A 19,131-nucleotide genomic window follows, 5' to 3' on the forward strand; every position below is an offset into this window, starting at 1 on the left:
ATTTATTTTATTTATTTATAGTTTATATATAACACTTGTTATGTTTCTCATACTGCCCATGGCTGCTGCACCTGTATTCACCCTCTGTCTGAGATGCTCTGTTGGAGCGCCTTTCTCTTTAAGCCCCCCTCCAGAGAGACGTTAAGTTAAAGCTTTAGTGCGTAACGTTTTTATATTAATGACTTAATTAATTAATATATTAATTCAGACTATCAGCTCCACAAAACTCTCTCTGTATTTGTCAGTATGGCTATGTTCAGAAACTGGTGTCGTCCGGCGACTTTCGCGCGCATAAAATCGAGAGAAAATAATTACCTCTTCTGAAGAGTCTATCATGTTTTTTCAATCCTCCGTGTCCTCCTTGGCTACTAGCAGCTGCGTGGAGGAGGGGTGGGGGTGGCGCGCGATGATTGAAGGCTTGTATGTGGATGCCCCCTACACACTATAGCTTTAAACATGCCAAGCAACATAAGAATAAAATATTATGCTACTTTTCTCTATTTAAGAAATTTTCGCTATTATAAATATTGTTTTTACCTTATGACAGTCTGACTTTAAGTGCAACATATTCACAACATTTGCACAACTTTATCAGATAGATAACACATACACAGATAACAGACATTTTCCAAAGTATTGTGCTGCATGGTAAGTTTCACTCAACAAAATGAATTACTATTTTCCAACCCGCATAACATTGCCACTGCCCAGACCCCATCAGTCCCCACCCAGGTCTCAGTCATGGTGCAACAATAAATGTAGATAAACATGAACACTAAATCAACCATACAAAACTAAAACCCAGATAACAGAAATGCACACCCACAACATTAACAGAACATTATTAAACACACTTTAACTAGGACAGAAACCGTTCAGAACATATATTTTTTTTCCATGAGCCTTTGCATCACTTTCAAATGACCCCGTCCCTCCCATACAGAAACGTAACATCCTTAGTTATCTCTGCTTAATACGATCTGTTCACTGCATACTTAAGCTGATTATTACAAACAACGAATGTGATTTAGTAATGAATATAGTTTTTAACAAAACATGAAAGAATAAGTAGTGACCACTAAAACTAAATCTGGGTTTACAGTGCAGTCTGCTCTGATTGGTCAGCATTTCCTTCCTGCATTTCCTTCCTGCATCAAGGAATTTAGAGTCTTATAATTTTCCTTTGCACTCCTCTGTTCTGTTCTAGCTGATTCTATTGGTGATTTTTCATGGTATATGATCCGAAATTGGGGAGAAATTAAAAACATCTGCAACCAAGATTACAGTTTTCCCTGACGTTAGCATGTAGCTACATGTAGCTGTAAACACCTGCAGTAGCGTGCCTTTAGCAGATGACCAGAAAACATACCGTCCGAGAGTAGAAAAACATTTTTTTTAAACCAAAGCGTTCAAAACAGTGTGAAATTTCTTTTACATACGTTTACCTCATTATTTGAAGCTTTGGCACGTTTAATTAGCCTAGAAATCTAGATGCACCCTAGCGGCAGCAAATGTAATTTGCACCCAGGGTCGCCTAGCAACTCTCCGTTGGCTTGCGAGCTAGAAAAACCAAACTCTAGTCAGGCCAATCATATTGTGTATAGAGTCGGTGGGCGGGCTTAACATAATGACGGCAGAGTTGCGACGGTTCCGCGTGAATTCTCTGGTACTGGACGATGGCTGCTGCTGCTGGCGAACAGCTGTCTTTCGAATCGGCTTTGGCTGCAACTCTGGAAGACTTGGAGTTAAGCTTTTTTTTGAGAAAAGAACAAAGAACAGCACTGAAGTCATTCTTAAAAAAGGAAAAGTTTAAGTTTAATCTATCAACTAGCTTCGCTACCTTCTTCGTTGCTCCGCCTGGTTGTAGTGCTATCCTATTGCGTGCAGAGGGAATTTTAAAGACAACCGTTTATCCCGCCCCTCGGATTGAGCCCTGTCAATGGTGAGTTCCCAGATCCAACATCTTGATGTGGGTCTGGCTTGTCAGACTAACGTTTAATATGAACACCATTTAAAATTTAAACATTATGACAGAACATACGGAAAAGCATAATAGGTCTCATTTAAAAACAGTAAACAAACATTTATAAACACATCTCAAACTTTTATCAAATAGGAGTAAATACCATATTTTTTGGGACCATTTTCAGCTGCAGATTTATATGCATTTGGTGCTTCTGTGATTTCCAGGTTGGTGTATGTGGGATCTACTTAAAATAAAACACAGTGCCCAGGGCAGTCATCCAGTGCAACAGTGTGGCTCATTGGTGTCTTTTATTTATAGTTTTTATACAACAATGACTCTGTAAGGTACAGAAGAATAAGATTAATCAGGCTTTGGCTGCACAGACAATACTTGATAGCAAAATCAATTGTTGTCTTGATGTTTTCATGCGATTTGTTGACTATAAGAAAAATATAGAATTTCACCAGACTTATTCTTTAACTGTCTTTGTTCTGTAGGTGGAGTCATGCTGTAGTTTATCAGCTGTGATGCACAAGAACAGAAGAAAGTGGAAGATAAATGAATGTATTTCTTATCAAACATTTGCAATAGCGAGCCTTTGGGTGAACCCTGTCTTACCCAAACAACCCCTCCCTTTACCACATCTCCCTACATACCTCAAACTAATATTTAGCATAATTTATCTTGAACCACACTTACCACTGTGAACTATCAAATGTTAAGATTTATTTTTGTCCAAAAAATAATTCAGGTGCCCTCAATTATTTAAAATTTTTAATGTGAGTCTGACATGATCGCTTTTCGCCCTCTTCTGGACAAAATTATTTATTGCAGCTCACATATTCCTCCATGCCCAGCAACCAAAGACTTTCCATAAAGCAACTTACAAAATACAGAATGTAAAGGAACAAAAATGACCCAAACCTTGTATCATGTTTTTATGTTTATTGTCATTGAAATGTTTATTGAAACGCCTTGTGCTCCCAGTAAGGATCAAATAATAAAAGGAGACTCAATGTAAAGCTTGCACAGCTGATCTGCAGTGAACAGACCTACTACCAAAATCTGGGATACAACATTTCCTTTGGATTGCGCTGGTTCAGAACAAAAAAGCAGATGGTTTATGTAAAAATGAATATCATAGCAAATACCACAGTGAGGGGAGGAGAAATGATCATGTCTTAAAAATTGATGACAAAATGAACACAGTTAATGGTACGAAACAGAAGAGCGGTAATGACAATAAATAAAACAAAATAAAAAGTACTGTATCTGCAATCTTGATCACATACACACATATACACACTCACTTGCAAACACACTCATACACACACAGGCAGGCGCACACACATGCTCACGCTCACTCTCACACACACACTTGCGCACACGCACACACACACACACACACACACACACACACACACATGCTGAAGAGGTATTCACACACACAAACATAAACCCACAGATAAAATGTAGTGATTGAAAATATTGAAACCCTGGTAAAATCTAATGGTATCATACATCCACGTCTTGTGTCTGAAGTGCAGAAAACAAAATGAACCTAAAAAAAACAAACTAAAATGGAGATAAATTCAGATGAATAATGAAAAGCATGCCCATCTTCACTGGTCTAACCCAACTTGAAACGACCACAAACCCAGAGTGTTGCCCTCTTTACTCTACCCAAACCCCAACCCCCACCCCTTTACTCCATCACCTGCCCCATGCCCTCTTACCCTTCTCATATCATACCCACATCCCCGCCTCACCCTTATCCCACCCTTGGTCTCCCTCTCCCCCCCCCCCTTTCCAACACCTGCCTCCCTAAACCTCTCTGCTCAGTTTCAGGGTTTCCATGCTCCTCTGAGATGAGATGAAGGCCTGGCTGAGAGGAGGAAACAGGTGGGCTGAGGGAGACGAGGCGGCTGCTGGTTCAGGCTCTGGTCACCATTTATCAAAAACACAATGTCCAGTTCAGAATACAGAGTTAGGACTCGGGGGTAGAGGAGTCTTGTTGTGTGTTGAGGTTGAAGGTTGTGAACCTGTTTGTGTGTGTGTGTGTGTGTGTGTGTGTGTGTGTGTGTGTGTGTGTGTGTGTGTGTGTGTGTGTGTGTGTGTGTGTCGGTTTTTACAGTGGCAATGGAAAAAATCGTATGTGTTAGTCTAGATGTGAGTATTTGGGTTAGTCTTGTGCGATGTTGTGTGAAGGCATGGGGGGTAGTAGAGGTGGGGTTGGCGTAGCTCAGGGCCTTTGTCCCTCATCCCTCGGCCCCAGTCGGAGAAGGGGGCATGGGCAGGTTTATAGGGCTTGCGTCTTGATCTCAATGGCATCCCCGCGGGCGTCCTGCTGGGTGTCGCTCTCGGGGGGCCGGCTGCCCTTCAGTGTGGCCAGGCGCTCGGACAGACCTCTCATGCGTGGGAACAGCATGAAATCGTACAGGAGGGCACCCATTGCAGCTCCTATCATAGGCCCGACCCAGTACACCTGCCAGCAGCAAACATCAGTTAACAAAGTGTTCAGTCATTTATGATTCCTGCTCAGATTGGTATCTTCAGCGTGACTGCAGGTCTTACCCAGTGGTTGATGAAGTTCCTGAAGAGCACAGCAGGGGCAAAGGACCTGGCAGGGTTCATTCCAGCACCGGTGTAGTACATCTACAACACAAGACACTTGTTACTGTATTGTGTTTTAAAATATTGAATTGTTATTTGAAATCTGTTTCCATGTGCCTTACCCCCATGAGATGTCCAATGGTGACAGAGAAGCCAATGGATAGGGCAGCAGATCCCAGGCGTCCGTTTCTCCTCTCATCAGTCACGGCGAAGATGCACACCACAAGCTGCATAGTAAGGAAAACCTCCACAGTGGTGGCCATTCCCAGACTGATGCCAGGCTGCAGCTGGAGATACACAGATGGACAAAAAAAAAATCTTTGCATGAGTCAAAGAAATCTCAGAGATGTATTGAGCATATACTACTGAATTTCTCTTTTATTTCAGAAAGATTATGAGCTACTGCAAACAATTATACTAGTTGTTTTGGTTTCAAAAGATTGCTTTACTGAACTGAACCTCATATGATTACAAATTCCTGAACTCTTAAATATATGCCATGTATCCAATGGATGAAATCAACCTACCCAAAGAACATTGCTGTGCTTGTTCTCTGATACATCCATGTCAGGTCCTTACCGTGTTCATTGCCATGTTGCCTCTCATGTTGCCAGGTGTGACCCCATACAGCACAGCAGCCCCAGCTACAGCACCCAGGCACTGGGCGGCCATGTAGAAAATGGCCCGGAAAAGAGACATCTGCGAGCCAATTAGGTAGGCAAAGGTGACGGCAGGGTTAATGTGGCCACCGCTGATGTGGCCGATCGACTGGATGAGAGTGGCAGCTGCCAGCCCAAAGCACAGGGCCACATGAAGGACATGATGAGGCCCGGTGGTCCAGCGCAGGGCAGCACCCATGCCGAAAAATACAAAGAACATGGTCCCGAAGAACTCTGCAAAGACCGCCCGCCAGAAATTCATGGACCGGAACTCCCACATGGTGACCGTTCACTTGAGGCTCTCCACCAGATGAAGAAGATTCTTTAAAAATAAATCAGGGTCTAGAAAAGGTAAATGTGTACTTTTTCAGTCCTCTTCGAATGCCAAAAAATAACAAAAAAATGATCTCCCTTTTGTATTCAACTAACTCGGTTGACCAAAAACTCGAGAGAGTCAGTTCAAAGACAAAACAGGATTTCAGAACGTCAACAGACAAATCCACGCAACGGACCAAGCCGTGAACTGGGTTGGTAAAGTCAACTCAGCTGCGTTTGCTTGCCACCTCTCTCCACCTGTTGCAAAGACATAGGTGTGATATAATGTGTGAGTGGAGATCTCAGGTGGGATGGGATGTCAAGAGGAGGTGGGCATCAATGCTAAAGGGGTGTTTCTAAAGTAGAGACTGGGATAGATAGAGTGTCCGCTGGACCTTTTAGCCTCTCTGACGGAGGGGAGAGGGCCAGGCAGGGGCTTTATAATACCCTCCAGGGGCCCCAGGTGACGCCATAATCCCTCTGTAGGGCCAAGGGCGGGGGGCGGCAGTGTTGGACATCCTAAATCAAACAAACTTAACCCTTCCGTCGCCCCCTATAACAGAACAAGGCCAAAAGAGAGTCAATGTATCCGAGAAGAGAAACAGATAAAGCGAGAATGAGTGGAAATCCATGAAAGACATTTAGTGAGAGGTAGAGAGATTTTGGATAAAGAGACAACAGGAAGTATTTGTATTTTATATTCAGGTGGAAGTGGGAAGCTAGGAGGAACAATCACGGCGAAAAGCAGCTGGAGCTGAGAGTAGAATGTTTTCTTTGGGGCGTATGTCATCTATTGACATATCATCACTGTCATAATCAGGGGATGCAAATGCTGATGGACAAGGGCAGAAAACACAAACATACATGCAAAAAGACACACACATGCACACACACATAGACATATACACACATGCAGATAATACAGTTGGGGCCCCGGACGGAAGTGCCCAAAGCTAACAGCGCTGAACTGACCCATACACTGAAATGCCTGACCCTGTGAATCCATTGTCTGTAACCAGCATGTGGGCTACGTATGGACAGAGACAAGACAAAAATACATTATAAACTAAAGCACAGACATAACAGCTAACTAAGCATTGGCTTGATTTCGCAATGCTAATGTTTGTGATTATTTCTTGCTTTTGTTTAAATGTTCTGGAGACAACTACACCACCAAGCATGGCTGATGATCACCAGTCATCTTGGCAGCAGTCAGTGCAGAGGCCTGTGTTTATGAACACTAAGTCCTGGCACCACTCCACAGCCAACGGCAGCGTAGTGGAGACATCAGAAGGGGAAGAAAAAGCCAATAAAGTGTGGAAAAAAACACAGATCCACAAGCAACAAACAACAATAACAACCAGCGGATTGTGTCTTCTGTTGTGACCGGGGCTTCTAGGAGGTGCTCGGCAGAGGTTTGCATTATGTGTGTGTGTGTGTGTGTGTGTGTGTGTGTGTGTGTGTGTGTGTGTGTGTGTGTGTGTGTGTGTGTGGAGCTTGGGTAAAGGGAGAGGTGCAGTAGGGCAGCAGGGATGTGTGTGTGTGTGTGTGTGTGTGTGGGGTGTGTGTGTGGGGCGGTGGGGGTTACTAAGCAGCACCTGGGTATCGCGCTGACCAGTGGAGAGCTATCACTGTTGCTGGGGCGATGAGGGGGGTGAGAGGGAATGGGTGATGAAAGCAGAATGCTGAGCTTGCCCTTTTGACTCCCTTTTATACATGTTAGAAAGAACACACACAATGCAAAATGCTGGCAGTACTGTGGCAGTTATAGCTATTGTGCACATTGTGTAAATAGTTTATGTATGTGTGTGTATTCAAATTACACTGCTATAGTGATACTAGTTGCTAATATGGTTTTATTTTATACTTGCTGTCAAATCCAGATACTACAGTGTACAATACATTTTGTTTAACATGAATTATGAATATTAATACATTACACATTTCTTTTTATTATATTCATTTTTAAGGAGTCGTTCATCCAAATTACAATACAATTATAAATGTGTGTTTCTTTTTTTATAATTTGGGGGGAACGGACCCTTTAAATTACAAGTGTGTTACGCAAAACACATTACTGTATAAGACAAGACAAACATCATCCAACCAAAACACACACACACACACACACACACACACACACACACACACACAGTATCCATTTCATAGCTTCTTTCCACTGAAAGTGTTCTTTCTTTAGAGCCCTTACAGAAGTATGAAGGTCCACTTGATTGTGAATAGGAAGCCTAAGAGAGGAGACAGCCGCTAACAGGCAGACATGAGACACATATTGGACTAATTGAGAGCATCATTGAATCTACAATGCAACGCAAGGACCTCTTTAGCATTTCAAAGCATTCACAGATGGGCCCTGAAACTGAAAATGGCAAACATAAGGGTGTTTTTCAGCAGGCTTTCAATGAGTCTCCATTATACATTTTAATGATGTGCAATTTTGAAATTAACAATATTGAATCTCACAGGATTGGCTACACCTTTACATACATTACATAATGAAAGCCAACTAGGATGTCAAATTCAGCCCCTTGAAATGCAGCTTTCTATCCACATTTTCAACAAAAAGCAACAGGGACAGACTAAGACCCCATTTCCATTTGGTATTAAAATCCAATCTGAGTGATCTGATCACAAATGGACAGCTCTAAGTAAAGGTGGGACTGCACCCAGGACGCACTAAGGACTTTGATTCTACGACTCATGGCAAAATATGGCTGTTTTGAATATTATGATAGAATGTTGGTAGAATGATTAAACAATTAGACAATTAATCGACAGAAAATTAATCTGCAACTATTTGGATAATTGATAAATCGTGTGAGTCGTTTTTCAGGCAGAAAATATCAAATATTAAAGTTTTTAGTTTTAGACTGTTGGTCAGACAAAACAACACATTTGAATACCTTAGGCTTTGGGAAATTATAATGGCTATTTCATCATTTTCATTTATATTTCATAATTTCCTTAAACACCTCTGAAACTTTATAGAAAAAAGTTATTAATTGAGTTAATAAACGTCGGATTTATCATTGTGGGACACATTTCAGGGTTCAGTGTCTTGCACAAGGACACTTTAAAAGAAAGATCTGGGGATGAAACTTATAATCAATCTTACAATTAATAAACAATTGTTCAATTTATCTCTTGAGGTGTTGCTATAAGTAAAGGGTTTTAATACTTCTTCATTTCATTCATAAAGTGCTTCAGAACTCGAAACAGTAATATTGAATGTAGGATAAATCCCGCCGTCAAGCCAGCTCTGCACAATTGATACACTATGCATCTTCATAAAAATCACTGTAATATTGTGTTTCTATGTGTTTGTTTATGCATGTGTCCTCAGTTGTTTTCTTGTTTGTTTGCCTGCTTGGCTCTCATGGCGTTCGGTGTGACGGTGGACAGAGATGATCCCGTCATGCTGGTCGTCTCCACAATCTCTATGTCCTTACAGGTCAGACAAGCCACGAGCTTCTGGCGAGAGGCGCTTTGTGCAAAGAAGAACTCATGGGACACTCCAGCCAGTATAGCACCGATCACTGGTCCGATCAAATAAACCTGAAGGTGGGCAAAAAGAGAAACAGGTTATAATGAGATTTAAGAGATGTGTATAGACGAATGTTTTCACTTTATCTGGAAAACAAATAGATGGCTTATTATCACCTGAATATCAGCTGAGACTTACAACTGAGGCAATGTTAATGCAGTGTTGGAACAATATATGAACCCTTTATTTAAGTAAATACAATAATGTAAATGTACTCCATTATAAGTAGAAGTCTTTCAAAATGAAAGTATAAGCATCTATGTGCACTTAAAGTATCAAAAGTAAAAAATTGCACCTGTGATTGATATATTATTATGACATTATTAGATACTGATGCATCTGTGTGTAAGCAGCATTTAACTGTTATAGCTGCTCAAGGTGGAGCTATTTTTAACCTCTTTGTATAGAGTTCAGTCCAGTGGTTCCTCTATATCCTTGACGTTCCACTTCCGGGAGTGCCACGTTGCCGCCAGAAAATCCGCCAGATTTCACTAATTTAGGCCAGATATCCCTTGCCTTGGCCTTCCTTTGTGTTAGCATTTTAAACTCCGGTTGATTTATGAGGACTATGGTTAACCTTTTCTCAGATCTCTGCAGGGTAAATTCAGACAGCTAGCTGTCCAATCTGAGTTTTCTCTTGCACGACTAAAACAACTTTTAAACATACACATGTTCCACCAAAACAAATTCCTTCCGAGCGTATTTTGCAACGGCACCGTGGCTTTTCTCCGGTGCTTAGCAGACGATTGTGATTGGTTTAAAGAAATGCCAATAAACCAGAGCATGTTTTCCTCCCATCCTTGAATGCTATGTGGAGTAGCAGACCCTCCTCCAGCGCGCTTTGGAGGAGGGTCTGACAAAGCGAGACTTAAATGGTTAAGTGGTTCCCAACCTAGAGGTCGGGCCCCTCCAAAGGGTCACGAGATCAATCTGACAGGTGGCGTGATGATTAATGGGAGAGGAAACAAGAATATAACAATTTCAGTTTCACACATTTATATGCATTTTTTAGACTTTTCCCTAATTGAAAATGAATTTTATTTTTTATATTGCATAATTTGACCTCTTTGGGCCTTGGAAATTTACAAAAACAACTCATAGCCACTGAAATGTGACAAGGAGCCCCAACTCGATCCCATCGTATTTTATAGGGCTCTCTCCACTCTGGTCTACCTCACAAACTTCTCCATAAACTCCCAGAACTCAGCTTCCCGGATCATCACCAAGAAGTATTCAGATCCTACCACACTGTAAAAATACTCTGTTACAAGTAAAAGTCCTGCACTGAAAATGTTACTTTAGTAAAAGTATGTAAGTATTATCAGGAAAATGGACGTAAGTAAGTATTAAAAGTAAATGTACTCAATGCAGAAAAATCCTCACATTTTAGAAACTGGAAACGATCAAAACAGTTCTGTTAATCAACTAAGTTATCATTTCAGCTGGACTTCTAGGTCTATATATTGTTGGGTAGTTTCATTTATAATAAAACCTTGTATTTTATAAAACTACGTGTGTTTTGTGTGCAAAAATCCTAATGTGTAAAGTAACTAGTAACTAAAGCTGTCAGATTAATGTAGTGGAGTAAAAAGTACAATATTTCTCTCTGAAATGTAGCGGAGTAGAAGTAGAAAGTGACATGAAAAGAAAAGACTCAAGTAAAGTACCTCAAATTTGTACTTAAGTACAGTACTTGAGTAATTGTACTTAGTTACATTCCACCACTGTCCTCACCACACCTCCTGTCCTCTTAGCAACTAAGGGATGGAGAGCCTTCAGCTGTACAGCCATGAATTTGATACTCAATAAATGTTATTGCTTTGATTATTATTATCACATAAACAATGACTATAATTGGACAACAATTATAAAAACGCATTAGAAAACTCAGTTGCACAGTTAGACAAGTGTTTCCATGGAGACAGATTTTGATTTTGAGGCTCTCTCTCTCACCCAGTGGTTTTCCCAGAATCCAGTGATGATGGCTGGACCCAGAGAACGTGCGGGGTTCATACTAGCACCAGAAAACCGCCCCTGACAGAAAAATAAGATACTTTTAATAATATACTTTTATATACATTTATATAGACTCATCATGTTTCATGTAAACAATCCACTTTTCCAAATTCCTTTAAAAAAATATTTCTTTAAACTCTCAGCAGGGAGGTCAATTTTCCATTCCATTTTTGCAGGGTATCTTTCTCTTCATAGCCTCCTTAACGTTACATCATTTAAATTGTACTTAAATGTCCGTTTGTAGTGTGTTTGCTTGTTGCTGAACTGTGCTAATTAAATAAACTTGCCTTGCCTAGTGCAACTCCAGAAAACTACAGAGCCAACATGGTTGCTTGTCTCATGCACGTTTTGTATCATTCTTCATCTAAAGTTTCGATATCTAGCACTGATTCCCATTTATTATCTATGTATCGCGTTGTGCCATTTTTCATGTGGCTTACTAATTCACTTATTTTGTCAGACTTTCGTAGGATATACTGGTGGAAAGGAATAAGATGTCATAGCCATTGTATATGGTTATTATATAATGGCTATGAACCAATCACATTGACTGATTTGAGCTACTCATTTTATAAACATTGTTAATACTTAAAATAAAGATATTATCAGCATTTAAGGAAAACATTTCAGTTTCTCGTCTTGCATTTTGCTACAATAAAAGTGGTGGAGTCCAGATAACATTAAATGTTTGTGATTCGTGAGTAAGTTCTGTTAACTTGTGTTTTGTAGTTGAGGAACCATTTCAGAACACATTTGAAAAAAATGTGCAATCGTTCTGTATAAAAGCTCCTCTTACCCCTATTAGCACTCCAGCAGTGTGTGCTAATCCAATGGCCAGGTTTCCTGGTTCTGGGCTTTCCCTCCGCCGCTGATCCTCTACTGAGAACACAGTGAAGACCATCTGGAAGGTGCACAAAACCTCCATGCCCAGAGCCTGGGCTGCATTTAACTCTATAGGAACCTGAGTAAGGTAAACAGGAGTATATAAGAGAAAGAGGAGCAGGAAAAGAAGGAATATTCTGAAAATATGTAATGTCTCTAAAGCTTCAAAAGGTAACCCACTAATAAGCTGAGGACTGACCCTGTTGACGAAGTGGTCTGCAGTGGTTTTGACTGGCAGGGCCAAGTAGAGGGCCCCGGCTCCTAAAGAGGCCCCCAAACACTGTGCAGCCATGTAAACAACAGCTCTGACAACTTCCAGCTTCCGAGTGGCCAACAGAGCCAAAGTCACTGCAGGATTCACCTGATCAGAGAGCACAAACACACACTTACATATAAACAATGTTACAAATATTGAAAAACAATTAAATAACATAAAAACTGCCATAAAACATATGCTATTTTAAGAGACTTTTATGACTGGTAAAGCACAATGTAAATGTATATCAAAATCGAATAATTAGAACCATAATTGGAGTTTACAATTCAAAGAAATACAAAATTATATCAACATTATGTTAGCACACAACGGAGAGAATAGGAAACAAATTATATGTAAAGCTGAATTGGGGAAAATAACTTGGTATGAATGTTACAGAAGATGAATGGTTGCATATTTGGAGAACACAACACTTTGCCCCATTAATCCTCTCACAACCCCTCAGATTTATCTTGTGATCCTTTGGAAGGGCCTGACCCCTCGGTTTGGAACCACTGGACTAAACTACCTGACTGTATAAAGTAGTTTAAACTAACAGTAAAATGCTGCTTACACAGTGATGCATCAGTATTAACAATCTAATAATGTCATATATGATAATATATCTCTCACAGGGGCCATTTTTAGTGCTTTTATTTGTGATACTTTAAGTACATTAAGCTAATAATACTAACTGTACTTTTACTTATTTAGTATTTTAAATGCAGGCCCTTTACTTGAAATTGAGTATTTGTACATTGTGGTAAGGATCTGAGTACTTCAACTCCCATGTTACCACCAGCAAAGAGTTTCAAAGAGTTGATCAGAGAAAGAACAATACAACTTTAAAACGAGTGTGTGACTATAAGACATTCCAGCCCATCCTCACCCAGAAAACATTTGTATGGGTCGATTATGCAAGCAGCTCATAACGACAACAACAAATACAGAACTTTCACTCAGGAGCCTGGATATTGTGTCCTGTGTGAAGTCAAAAGTCAACTTTTATTTTGAAATGAACCAAGTTTTAGTCCTTGATGCAATGACGTCTGTGACATCACATTACGTCCTTATTTTAGTAGTTTTACGTGACTCATTTTAAGCCAATCCCTGATGTTTTACTAACCCTACGTATTTTTGTTATCTAAACTAATCTAACTAATCTAGTTCCGTTTTACAATGTTAACTAGGCTACGTGTATAAATCTGCGCTTGTTACGTTAAATAGAATGGTCACATGATTAAACCGCCACCATGCAGCAGTAAATAGAATGGTCGTATGTGTCATTTTGGGAATCTTTGGAAATCTACCTATAATGATGTTTAGGTATGAGGATGTGTTGGACATTCACCTGTGCCCCGCTTATTTCTCCAAAACAGTGTCCCAGTGCGACAATCGTCACACCCACTGCCACTGCTGGGTACAGGGGTCCCGTGGGGGCCTCTCCAGGGCCTGGCATAGATGCACCCAGCACGGCGCTCACTAAAACCAGGGTGCCAAGCAGCTCTGCGAGAATGGCGCGCCAGAACTGCTTACTACGTAGCTCCTCGTAGAAAGGGGACATAAACAAAGGTGGCCTATATTTAGTTTACCAAACATCTTTTTATCTGGAATCTTGCTCAAACCCTAACTAGTGCTGGGATCCATGATCAAAAAACATATTGAGCTTATTGATTTAGCCACATGTATATTATATGACTGACAGTTATATTGCTATCAAAAGCTGTAAGAAATGTCAAAAATGACACAAGTGGTGTTAAAACACTGAGACATAAACAACACTTTATTCCATCACTATATTTTACACAAACAAGTCAACCCCATGTCAGTAACCTGTATTTCAACACTGTAACACATTGTCTTTATAAAAATTGATTTTAAAAAATGCATAATTTGCCCCAAACACTTCATAACCATCTGGCCTATAACAAAGTGCTACTTTTGCTGGGACAGTTCAAACTGCCATGAAATACAAATACAATGTTGGTTAAATTAGCTGTTTGTGTTTTCAAATCATGAGAGATTTTAACACAAAGGAAATGAAATAAGATGCTTACCTCACGCCACGTCATTTCAAACTCAGTTTTTTTTCCGCTGTATGTCGGTCTGTCTCTCTGGCTGTCCGTCTGTCTGTGTGTAGCTGTCGGGGTCTGAGGGCTTCAGGGTCTCTGCTACATCCGTCATTAACTTGTAGAGTCTGAGAGGTCCTTTGATGAGAGCAGCCTGCCCCCTCCCAGTCTCTCTACTCACCCTCTCCTTACCCTACATCTCAGGCCTGTGCACAAACAGTCAGTGCAAGCCATGGAAACAATGCATGCACAATTGCACATATAACACTCTAACCCTCCCAATCTTCATCCAACTCATTCTACCGACCTTGAGCAATTGTACACCTGTTCAGGGAACTACGAGGATCCTTTCATTTATCTTCAAATTGAAGTGATTGTGGCCACTTCAGAGGGTGCAGCGATGATATAAAATTATATAACCATGACTGAAATCACAATTATTAATAATGCTGCAAAAGTGGGTCATTTAAAATTGAGGTTGAATGCCAGTTAGTTGTATTTGTCAGCTTCAAATGTTGCCAGTTAGTATTGTAATACAAAAAATCAAGGCTCACTAAAGACTGAAGTTTCCATTTTTTTTATTTACAGAAACATATCAAATGGAATAGTCTGGAGGAGCAATGTGCCTATCTCCAAACTAGTTTAAAGTGTTTACATTATTTTGTCTACCTATATTTATTATTTATCACCAATGCTGCCAGCTACACAGTATGTCAAGTCTAGTGATATTTTCTATTTTTCTTCTTGTCAACAAATCCTGTGAAAAGACCAAAAACCTATTTGGATACTTTTATATTTTATTCCTCTGTGCCATAGAGCTCCATTGTTGTCCAAAAACTCTTTAAAAACACATTACTGAGCCACATTGTTGCACTGGCTCACATGTTCCTTCTATGAACCTGCATGGGCACAGTAATTTATTTTGAGCCACATATACACTGTCCTTCTGCTGTAAACAGAGCAACACGTGTACAAATCTACATATTCCCAACATATGTACGATTTACTCCTTTTTGAGTAGTGTTTGCTAAAAACTACACTGCCCAGCTTTATAACTGACTATTTGCAAAATGACATTCAAATCAGCCTCAGCTGTACTTTGTGTTTAGTGCTAATTAGAAAATGTTAGCATGCTAACACGTGAAACAAACATGACGAACATTCCAAACATACATGCTAAAAATCAACATGTTAGCATTGTCATTGTGTGAGCATGTTAGCATGCTAACATTAGCATTTAGCTCAAAGCACCGCTGTGCTTAAGTGCAGCCTTACATAGCCACTAGCATGGCTGTGGAGTCATAATCTCTATAATATTTTACTTCTTCAGTAGGAATGAACAGAATCAGTGTGTTTGAGGGTTGTAGACAGGGTGGTCAAACCGAGATGTATTGAGAGACAGACCAATGTGTTGTTGGTTTTGGTCTTTTCATTGAATTTGTTGACAATAACAAAACTATGAACTACATACATACAAGAGTACAACATGAACATAATATAAAGGTGTTTGTGGCTTGTCCTGTTGTCTCCTGTGTTGGTGTGTCCTGAGCACCTGGCACCCATTACTGCTGCTCAGCCTGATTTTCATATCAATTATAGGAGAAAGGGACCATTAGTGAGCAGAGAACCAGAGCAACAAGAACAGACCACATCCTCTGCAGTGAAATTGTCTATTGGGTCATAGTCTACATTGATGCATTTCAGCATCAGATAAATATGACTCTTCTTTGTGTCCTCTAATGTTTTTTTTCTAAGTCAATGTAACTGTTATGTTATGTGGAGACTAAACCCAAAGACCTCAAATATGATGTCCTCCCACCCACCTTTTTTTCTCCCTTCCAGAAATTACTTACTGCTCTGATCACCATGGGGACAAACTCTTTCATGATGCTGTTGCCATAGAGCCTATTGTGATGCAGCATCTGTGCAGGCTTTTCATTTTCACTCTTTGATATCAAACACACCACAGAATTCCTCTATTTAACTAAAACGTGAGAATATTGCATCTGTGATGCTGCTTTGCAACATCTGAATATTGACGTTTTTAAATGCGTTATTATTTTTTCATTTACTACAATGTGTATGTTTTAGCAGGGCAGCTTCCATGATGTGGAGATGTTTGGAGTCCAATCTGATTCTCCTGAATCTCCAGGCATCATGGGCCATCAATCTGGCAGACAGAGTCCAGAATGAACTGGTTGGTTGGTAGAGCGGGGGTTGGGGGCGCTGCTGGCGTGCCCCATTATGTTGTGGATTACCCCCTCTTCTCCACGGCAACTGTTAAACTGTTATCCCCCCTTTTGTGGGGCTAAGCCTAACTGTGTGGAGCGGGACGGGTGGGGGGCACAGTGGAACCCGCTGGCGTGGGGAGTTTTCAGCCCCCTCCTCCCAGAGTGCTGACACTGACACAATTTCACACACACACAAAGTGCCAGCACAGGGATTTGAGAGAGTGATATAGGCAAATAGGGATGGAGATGCACAAAAAGACAGTAGACCTATTTTATATATCCCTCCATATTTCCTTATTTTTTACTTTTTCAGGTGTTCTGTAAATGTAAGGTATTAGAATATAAGTGGTTGTGTAGTGAATGAACTTGAGTCTACCTCTGTAGAGCAGCTGGGAGTGACGGCAGGACGTTCCCAGCAGCATGTGCCTCGGACAGGACTCTCCACAGAACTGCAGAGCCCCGCCCAAACACTTCAGCATATTTCCATCATGGTTGGCTTTCTTTTTCACTCTTTAATGTGACATATTGCTGTGTGCTTGCCTTGGGATATACAATGAGTTTTAGTAGAGGTATGAGGTTAGCAGGCGGTGTGTAAAAAGGGTGTATGTGACTATTTGGAAAATGCTTATCTGCCAATAAAACCAGAGGTATTTAACAGTGCCACATTCTTTTCAGGTATGCTGTTGTATTTATTGCAATTACACAATCAGTAATATTAAAGAACCTTTCAGCAGACTATAAACTTCAGTCACATAGATATTTTACAAATAATAGAGTCTCAGGGCTGCATCTGTATTACTGAATATTATTTTCTTGATTGTTTAGTCTGCAAAAAGTCCCAGGAAAACAACTTTAAACACAAAACACTTAAAACATATACTAAACCTCTCAAAGGCACTAGATCTGCTCCTGTTGGTTTATTAGCCATGTGCAGTATATCCATCTATTTCAGGAGCCGGGAGGGGCTGAAGCCTATCCCAGCATGCACTGGGCCCAAACAGGTCGCCAGTCTTTCACACACACTAAGATTGAGAAAACATCTAGTTATGGGTGTTGACCTAACCTGCATGTCTTAGGACTGTGGGAGGAAACAAGAACACATGACAGAAACCCCAATTTTAAGAGAAACATGGAGAACACACAGAAGACTCAGATAGGACAGAGAAAAAAACTACTAGATACTCTACTAGATGTGGTTTTTATTCAACTCACAGTACATTCTACAGATGCACACGTGTTACATCACCTTAATACAACAGAGTCTTGTAATACCTCCTCTTAAAAATGACGAATTGGTCCTAAAAATATAAAGGAACAAATTTAAAGTCACCAAAACTGTACATTATTAAAAATTCACTCAACACCACATTTGGTTTTCATGTCTTTTTTTTTTCTTTTTTTTGAAAAAACGTCCGTCTCTTTAAGTGTAATAAGGGACAACAAAGTTTATTTTCCTATCAACGGATTTGAGTTCAGTGTAAGAAACACATTTAAATAAAAACCAGACTGTGGAGTCATCCTGTCGCCTTCATAGCACACCAACCATGCCAAGCAACATCATACATTGGCCCTTGTAAAGAAAAAAAAAAAAAAAAAAACATTAAAAAGGAATGTTAAGACAGAAAACCAGGCAGGAATGTGCCCAATACCTCAAAGCTCCTTTGCAATTCTAGTCTTTAAAATGGGATGAGGGTTTTAGCCTCGTACGTAACTACTTTTTGATGTTTTCGCATGGTCAGATGAGTTACAGACAAACAGAAGTACATTTTCAACACTAATCAGTTGCAGTTTTAAAGCTGCAAACACTATCTTGTCTGGTCAGTGTGAGCCATGTGTCGCAGTAGCATTCTTGCAGTTGTATACAGCCTGTGACACAGTTCAGGTGCAACTAGCTGATCATTTACTCTTAACAAGACAGACAGTGAAATATAAGACTGACCAACACTAAAAAAGTCCCCCAGTTTCAGAAACCAGTGTATTTCCCACAGCAGCAGGTGGTGGGTATTTTGTGTGTGAAATTGTGTGCATGTTAATGTGTGTGTTGGTAAAAAGGGTGTATGTGTGGCGTGCGAGACTTTAAGTGGAGGTTATACAACATCTACTTGTGACAGTCCAAGAACAGATTCCTTTTAGTTTAACTGGCCTTTTCAGAAATCGTCTAGACATCTCTATAAGGTAATCTGTACACATTAACTACAAGCTATTGCTATTAAATAATCCCAGCTATTGTAATCTTTATATATATTTATATATAGAATATATAATAAAAATATAGAGCAATAAGACCACATTACATTACATTTCCATTGAACAGGTAAGAAATGGGCCGAGCTCAGTGAAGAGGTTTGATCCATTTTGTCGTTGAGCGGTGCTAAGCCGTTAGGCTGCAAAAGTGTTTACAGTCCCTGACTTTCAGTAGGAGTCTGAGTGCCAAAATACTCTGACCTGGCCTGAGACTGTCATCACCCCACAAGCAAGGCTTGACCGAAGGCCTCGCTACGACATAGGGCTTGTGAAAGGACGTGACAGGAAAACGCAAACAGGAGATGGGGTGCTGAGGTG

General features: G+C 40.3%; 3 protein-coding genes across 3 annotated transcripts in view; all 3 read right to left on the reverse strand.

Annotated features, from left to right (window-relative positions):
• Positions 1-4,075: 4,075 nt before the first annotated feature.
• mipb (major intrinsic protein of lens fiber b) lies at positions 4,076-6,023 on the reverse strand. The gene is made up of 4 exons (XM_031316787.2): positions 5,159-6,023; positions 4,702-4,866; positions 4,541-4,621; positions 4,076-4,451 (listed from the first exon to the last, which is right to left on the reverse strand). Exons 1-4 carry the CDS (start codon positions 5,516-5,518, stop codon positions 4,266-4,268), a joined length of 792 nt encoding a protein of 263 aa, XP_031172647.1. The 5' UTR covers positions 5,519-6,023; the 3' UTR covers positions 4,076-4,265.
• A 2,299-nt stretch (positions 6,024-8,322) lies between these two features.
• LOC116062178 (aquaporin-4) lies at positions 8,323-14,529 on the reverse strand. Its single transcript, XM_031316785.2, has 6 exons — positions 14,327-14,529; positions 13,621-13,812; positions 12,213-12,374; positions 11,928-12,092; positions 11,069-11,149; positions 8,323-9,126 (listed from the first exon to the last, which is right to left on the reverse strand). The coding sequence occupies exons 1-6, from the start codon at positions 14,339-14,341 to the stop codon at positions 8,911-8,913; spliced, it is 831 nt and encodes a 276-aa protein (XP_031172645.1). The 5' UTR covers positions 14,342-14,529; the 3' UTR covers positions 8,323-8,910.
• A 3,219-nt stretch (positions 14,530-17,748) lies between these two features.
• baz2a (bromodomain adjacent to zinc finger domain, 2A) overlaps positions 17,749-19,131 on the reverse strand; it is a 21,964-nt gene continuing 20,581 nt past the window's right edge. The window contains exon 30 of the mRNA XM_036007788.1: positions 17,749-19,131. This exon is cut by the window's right edge and continues 450 nt beyond it. The gene's annotated coding sequence lies outside the window, so the exon portion shown is untranslated.

The sequence above is a fragment of the Sander lucioperca genome, chromosome 12 (assembly GCF_008315115.2).
Source record: "Sander lucioperca isolate FBNREF2018 chromosome 12, SLUC_FBN_1.2, whole genome shotgun sequence".
NCBI lineage: Eukaryota > Metazoa > Chordata > Actinopteri > Perciformes > Percidae > Sander > Sander lucioperca.

What these genes read in the sequence shown, in the direction of transcription:
- LOC116062178 (XM_031316785.2), bottom strand. An exon ending in GAGAAATAAGCGGGGCACAG is followed by an intron (nt 12,375 to 13,620) that starts GTGAATGTCCAA and finishes CTCTCTGATCAG; the next exon opens with GTGAATCCTGCAGTGACTTT. An exon ending in GATTCTGGGAAAACCACTGG is followed by an intron (nt 9,127 to 11,068) that starts GTGAGAGAGAGA and finishes GCCCACCTTCAG; the next exon opens with GTTTATTTGATCGGACCAGT.
- mipb (XM_031316787.2), bottom strand. Translation starts at nt 5,518, where the DNA reads ATGTGGGAGTTCCGGTCCATGAATTTCTGGCGGGCGGTCTTTGCAGAG. An exon ending in CCATTGGACATCTCATGGGG is followed by an intron (nt 4,622 to 4,701) that starts GTAAGGCACATG and finishes CTTGTGTTGTAG; the next exon opens with ATGTACTACACCGGTGCTGG. An exon ending in GGAACTTCATCAACCACTGG is followed by an intron (nt 4,452 to 4,540) that starts GTAAGACCTGCA and finishes TGCTGCTGGCAG; the next exon opens with GTGTACTGGGTCGGGCCTAT.